The sequence below is a fragment of the Budorcas taxicolor genome, unplaced genomic scaffold (genome assembly GCF_023091745.1).
Source record: "Budorcas taxicolor isolate Tak-1 unplaced genomic scaffold, Takin1.1 scaffold3649, whole genome shotgun sequence".
NCBI classification, from domain to species: domain Eukaryota; kingdom Metazoa; phylum Chordata; class Mammalia; order Artiodactyla; family Bovidae; genus Budorcas; species Budorcas taxicolor.
The window spans coordinates 14,667-21,610 of record NW_026292198.1 but is presented as its reverse complement, the minus strand read 5'-3'; the positions used below and the strand labels follow the sequence as shown (position 1 = coordinate 21,610).

Below are 6,944 nucleotides of genomic sequence, written 5' to 3'. Positions count from 1 at the left end.
GTTACTATTTTTATACATAGAAATGCTTCACATTGATAATATATCAATTAAAATTTCAATTATGATGAAAATATAATTTATATCCACTTATTTAGTGTAAATGAATATTCACCCCAAAATATCTTATTCTAAATATACTTATCATTCACCTAATAAAATATAATGCTCTTATGTAGACAATGAAATCTACAATTGAGAATGGACACTAGAAGCCTTTGAAATCAAAAGATAAAATGGACTTTGAAATTTTTTAGCATTAGATGGCGTCGACCAGAAAAGGACCTCTAATGCTCAAGTTAGAGATCTAGACTACTTTGAAATAAAGCAGAACTAAATTAGGTAGATATGGGATAATGATGGACCCAGAGATCATGATGATTCCGATGGCTGGAGTTTGTGTCTAAGCAGACAGTAGAGTAGAAGGAAAGGGTTGGACCCAGAGATCATGAGTCGTATGGCCAATTCAGTTTAAATAAAATTCTATATCATAAAAAAGAAAAAGAAAAAAAAAACATTTTTTCGTAAGAAAATGTAGGTATTACTAAAAACGACTGAAGAACTTTTAATGTTGTGAATATTACTAATATTCAAGTTGGGTGTTGCAACACAAATATCATATGGTCAAGAAGCATACATTATTCACCTTTATTTTCCAAAAAAAAAAAAAAAAATGCAACACCTTATTCTAAAATCTAAGTCTTATATGCTTATTTGGTGAGTTCCATAATGGATATTGCAAAAGCATGACAAACAACTCCAAACTTTGAAAATCCAGCTCTTCTTGCCAAGGTCTTGAACTCTTCTTCTGTCCTTTCCTTCCCACCAACCATGGTGAACATGATACTATCTAAGTGGGTCGCACACTTTCCGTCATTATCAATCTGAGGGACCTTTGCCAGAATATGATCCATGATGATCACCTTCCCATTGGCTAGCAGAGCTTTATAGCAGTTTTTCAAGAGCTTCACGCATTTGTCATCACTCCAATTGTGCAATATATACTGCCGTTCAGTTTTATATAAATTGTAGTTAGGTATCATCAAAAGCTAAATGTGTTTGAAGCTTTAAGTTTGTAGAAGTCTTACTTTCATCACAATTCCTTCTCCTCGTGGAACTTCAAGGAACATGTCTCCTCCAACATGTTCGATACCTACTTGTAAATCTGCTATCTCTTAGACAATATAATAGAGAAGTAATATACAAGAGAATGAGTTAAAGTTTTTATTTATTTATTTATTTAAGGAGAGGTCACTTTCTAAAAGATGTAACACAGTTTGAGAATATTATTAAACATCATTTTCATATTTATTATTCGATATATTTGAAATTATGTAAAGACTATAGAAACAATTAAAAACCTTTCAGTCATCAATCTTTCTTTTTCCTTTATAAAATTTCAAATCTTGGGATTGGAAAATATTCTCCTAAAAGCTTATGATGAGATTTTTGAAGCTTCCAAAATTTTTCTTCCTAGCTCGTCCAAAAGTGAATCCAAATAGAGGGAAGAATTCTTCAATTTCTCCTCTTTCTTTTTTTTCCTTGAAAACATGTGAACCCATACATAGTGTTATTGTTTTGTAGTTCTTTGCGCGGTCAGAGCATTGAGAAAATATGACAAAAGGTTGTCGCGAGTGTTCTATTGTGACAGTATGTGTTCTATTATAAAAAAGTTTAATTGATACATTGTGTAGCATCTTTTAGGAAGGGAAAGAATATGTCCCATAATCATATTTTATGTTACCTTTACAATTTTCCCATGAATTTCTCCAAACTGCAACCAATACCATTATGTATGGATGCTACTAAATGAAAAATATGGATTTCTGAATAACATTATAAACATAGTTAAATCAATCTTGAAGTTTTGGAAATAAACTCTTCCTTGCAAAAGAAAAAAGAAAGCTTCAAGGGTTTTAGGGTCATTCACATGGTAAAAATATTGGTTTATTTGTAGTATTTTGCACTTTCTTCTTTAACATTACATAGGTGAAAGGTCAAGCAATCATGTGCAAATATACATATGCTTTTTCATTGAAAACCTTTCTTTACATGTTTTTTATACTATATACCGAAAGGCTAAACAAAACTCTTTCTAGGAAAAATTCCATATTTAGTCCCCTTTTTTTTTTTTTTTGAATTTGGTCTTTATTGTTTAAAATATCTCAATTTCTTCCATATTGTTTCCCTAAAAGTTTTAATTTCATCTCTATTGTTTAAAAAATTTAAATTTCATCCTAATTATTTTTTAGAAGTTTTAATTTCGTACCTATTATTTTAAAAAAAAGTTTTAATTTTGTCCTTATTATTTTTTTTTAAAGTTTCAATTCCGTCCTTATTATTTTTTAAAGTTTTAAATTTGTCCCTATTATTCAATGACTAAATTGATATTTTTTTTAGAAACAATAGGGACGAATTTAAATTTTTTTAAAAAAATAATAAGGACTAAATTGACTAATTTTGAAGACGAATTTGAAACTTTAGAAAAATAATAAAGACGAAATTGAGATTTTTTTTAAAACAATAGGAACGAATTAAGTTTTTTTTTTTTTTTTAAATAGGGATGAAATTAAGACATTTTAAATAATAGGGACTAAATGTGATAATTTTCCTAAAAATATTCTTCTATGTGAGGAAGTTTTTGCCTCTCACTCTCAAATGAAAATTTTGTTTTCTGCTACTCATCGGCCCTAAATATTCTAGGGAATTTTTATTCGCAATAAATGGAGTTATATCACTGTAGAAGATATAAAAGAAAAGAAGAAGTTAAACAACAGTACCTTCATAACATGGTGCAGTATCTATAACATTGGGCAAGTCAAAGTTAATGGCTGTAATAGAAGGATACTCAGAGACGATCATATTGAGGGTGGCGCCATGACCACCACCAACATCGACTATTGAACGAAAGCCTTCAAAACCCTTGTATTTGCGGAGCAACCTTTTCACTATCGTGGCTGAGTGAGCGGCCATTGACATGTTGAAAAGCTCGCCGAACTCTGGATCTGTTCTAATTAACTCAAACAATGACATGCCAGTAACATTTTGGATAGGAACGCCACCTCCTAGGACTGCATCTTTTATGTTGCACCTGGTTGTTAGCATTAGCAAATTGTGAATTGCAGAGAACTATAATAAAGGAAACATGGCATGCATGACGCATCACATAATTATCAACCTTAAGCTCAATTTGCACAGATTATCTACACATTTTATGGTTGCAAAGGATCGGAGAACATAATCTAATCATATTGTTATCACTATTATTATGAGTAATGTTTTATGTCATTCACGTGATATTAATTTGAGCGCCTCCATTTATGGTAAGAATTTATATCATAGTTTTCGAAATCGATCGTGAATCGTACGATTCGATATGAATCAGTAAAGTAAAAAAATGATGGGAATCAAATGGAGGAATCGTGAATCAACATGAATCGGATGTGATTAATCGTATATGAATCGGTAAGAATCGTACATTTCACTGAATCATTCGCTATTTAGCCCACACTTAAAAAAGTCCAAAAAGTTTCAAAATCAGGGAAGAAAAAGCCCACTTCAATTTTTTTTAGTAAAATACAATTAGTCCAATTTTAACAAACATGAAAAAATAAAATAATAAAATCCCATTAACATTATCAATATCAAATTTTTAAGTTTTCAACTACAAAATTAAACTACTAAAAGAGAGAGACAGAGCTGGCTGCTCTACAACTGATCTCGTTGGAGTGGACTCAAGAGAGCTTTTTTGGCCGTGTGAAGAACTCAAGAATCAAGATAGCTTGTAAGTGAGTTGATCTTTAATTTTTTTTGAGAAGTGAAGAACTCGAGATATAACTTTTTGGTTGTATGTGTTTAGTTGTTTACTATGCTAGTATGCTTTAATACTTTGCTTTTGGAATTTAGTTGTTTTGTTTAATGCTTTAAGACCCAGACATTGGAGATAATGGACATTAAAGAACAAAAACATCTAGGAATTTTATAACATAGTTTTAATGGCTTCATATTTGCTTTGTATATAAAGCTTTACTGACTTGAAAATTGCAAGTCGATACAAATGAATTTTGTATTGAGTTCATTTAAACATATACTTGTCTTTACAAATAAGTTATAATTAATTTTTTTATAAATTAAACTACTAAAGTCTAAATATTGTTTTCCAATATTTAATTAATTTAGCTACTAGGGACAAGTGAAGTAGTAAACCACCTAAAAAAGTAACGAAAAAAATATATTAATATCTATTCAAATGAAGAATTTCAACTAAAAATTGTTAATGAAACTATAATATATCAAATATAATCTAGTTTTAAATTTGTAACCGAATTGGTACGATTCACGATTTAAAAAAATGATATTTCGATTCACAATACGATTCACAATTCAACAATTATAATTCATATAGTAAATATAAAAAATTTCATTTCTACTATATAGGAAATGATAAAACATAAGACGAGTGATATATAGCAATATTTATTATTAGTATTCCACATTTAACTAGCATAAAAACCCACCACGAGTGATATTTCTAGTATTATTCTTCATATGAAAAGGATTAGCCTTTCGGAAGAAAACTACTAGTCTACATACCAAGCCGCGATATATTTTCGGTGGAATGAGAGGGCAAGAGTTTGAGCAAGTGAGAATCTATTTTCGTCTTTAACAAAGAACTTGCCAGCGGCTGATAGTCCGTAAAGCCTCTCAACGTGCCCATCTGCAAGGATATTTGTAGAACAAGTTACCATTGAGTGAGCAGCAAGTAATTGCAGTAGACGATCGACCGCAGAGGACGCATCAGGATTGTTGGTTGGGAGGTGGGAAACAATCTCTCTGGGTGAGATACAAGCACCATGGCCTGCTTTGGCAATGATATCGAATAGGTCAAGTTCATTAGCAGCATGCAAAACAAATGGGAGGGCAAAAGAGGTTGATACTGTTATTGCATGAAGGCCTGCTTCATCCTCCTTCTCAATCTCATGTTGAGTTCCCTTCTCTAAAGAACTCATTCTTTCGTCTTTTAGCTCAAAGCCAAGAGGTCTCTTGTCGACACCGTACCATATATAGATATATATATATATAGATATATAAAGATTAGAATAGGGCCATAAACGACATTCTACTGTACTTTTGCATGCTGGTCTAAAGAAGGTTTTGAATAGGGCCATTAATGATATGTTTAAATCGTAAACAACTACACCACTCTCAAATGATTGTTTGGTAGAAAACTACTCTTTGACTAAAAAGTTGTTGATTCAAATCTCTTCTCGCCTCTTACAATATCTTTCCAAAAGTGAAAAAAAAGAAAAGAAAAAAGAAGACGACAATTAAGAGTGCAAACTTCGTCCAGAGATAATACTTTTCATGTTATATCTATTATTAATTTTTATAGAATTTTAACACAAAAAGTGCACACCGCTGTAATAGCTCTGGACAGATTAAAAACATGCATTGTGTCAAACTTTCTATTTTTAGAATGAAATATTTACGTCAGACTTTGTGAAAGAGTATTTGCCTTGCCTGTAAAATAGAAAGTTTAGAATGTAATGTGCTATGCCGCCTTGAAGCCTAGGCCTGCCATAGTTATTAAATGCTCTTCAGCTCCTACAAGCTGAGGACTGCCCTTTCAAGGAAGCTTGTGTGCTCCCTTCCTTGAATCTGATAGTCCGGAAAAAAGTAGATATGATGTTTGGTGTACCTGTGGAGACAAATATTGGTAAACAGTTTGATATTTTATCATAAAATTAATTGGTGTTAAATAAAATAATTCATGATCTTATATATATATTGGTCTTAAGTGTCTTGATTTATTTATATAAGATAATTAAATTCTCTAACACTCTCCTTCACGTTTGACCCATGAATTACTAATAAACGTGGTCAAAGAAGCAGCAAATTTGAAAGAGCTGCACAAAATCAATTGTTGAAAGCTAAGAACGCACAATCAAGACATATTAGTCTTTAAACCCTTCAACCCTTCTTTATTTGTTGGGCATTAACAACTTCTTTTTAAGTGCACGGGGGTGGTTGAGCTAATGGTTCTTAGGCTTTAGAGCCTTGGAACTAGCTTTTAAGTTTGGGTATGGTTTGTGTATTTTTTTTTTTTTTCTAATCAAGTAAAATGTGTATCATTGCATAATCCACATCAAAATACATAGTTCAATACATCTAGAAGAAAACAAAACTCATCTAGACTTATAAGATATCTTCAAAACTCCAGTTTCTAGCAATGATTCTATTCACATAATATATCTTATATTTACAAATTATTCTAATTCTTTGTCTAATAATTGCAAAATCTTTAAGTACTGCATTGATCTTCAATAAAGACTTCATCATTTATTTTTACTTTCAATCCACACATTATAGATGATCGCCCCAAACAATAATCTAGTGCGCACCGATTATAAGCTGGAGCCCCTGCAATGTTGAAGTTCTCACTATTCTAGAGTGAGTAGCAATATGGGCCAAAGTTTGGTGAAATGCTCTATATGTTCAAAATCAAGCTAGAAAATTCTAGAGTCAAACGAGTCAAATTATTTTGGAGTTGAAAAAATTTAAAAATCCCAGAAATCTCCATATCTGAAGAAAATTCGAAGACTGGAGAAATCTCTCTAGATCAATGAACTCTAGAACATGGAAGAAGATCAAAGTCAAGAGTCCACAAATGTGAAATAACTCAGCCAAATTACAGATCACATCCAACTTGACATAAAACTTTGAATTTGTTGAAAATTATGTAATTTCAAATTAGATTAGAAATTTTGCAAGTAAAGTAATCTATAGTCCTGATAGTTCTATAAACTACTATAAATAGACATATGATGTATTCAGTTTGATGTATGCAGAGAGTTTCAATACATAAATAAAAATCACTTTATTCATCCCCAAATTCTAGCATTTATGTCTGTGTCATATACATAATATCCTCATCTCAAAATCTAACA

At 31.1% G+C, this 6,944-nt stretch overlaps 1 protein-coding gene across 1 annotated transcript; it reads right to left on the bottom strand.

The window, feature by feature from the left end:
- Positions 1-707: 707 nt before the first annotated feature.
- Positions 708-5,006, bottom strand: LOC128071344 (uncharacterized). Its single transcript, XM_052664222.1, has 4 exons — positions 4,591-5,006; positions 2,778-3,088; positions 1,086-1,150; positions 708-1,001 (listed from the first exon to the last, which is right to left on the bottom strand). The coding sequence occupies exons 1-4, from the start codon at positions 5,004-5,006 to the stop codon at positions 708-710; spliced, it is 1,086 nt and encodes a 361-aa protein (XP_052520182.1).
- Between the last annotated feature and the right edge of the window lie 1,938 nt (positions 5,007-6,944).

Excerpts from the sequence above, each read along its gene's own strand:
- LOC128071344 (XM_052664222.1), bottom strand. The coding sequence starts at position 5,006 with ATGAGTTCTTTAGAGAAGGGAACTCAACATGAGATTGAGAAGGAGGAT. Across the intron at positions 3,089-4,590 it reads CGAAAATATATCGCGGCTTG|GTGCAACATAAAAGATGCAG; the intron begins GTATGTAGACTA and ends GCTAACAACCAG. Across the intron at positions 1,002-1,085 it reads GAGAAGGAATTGTGATGAAA|TATATATTGCACAATTGGAG; the intron begins GTAAGACTTCTA and ends ACTGAACGGCAG.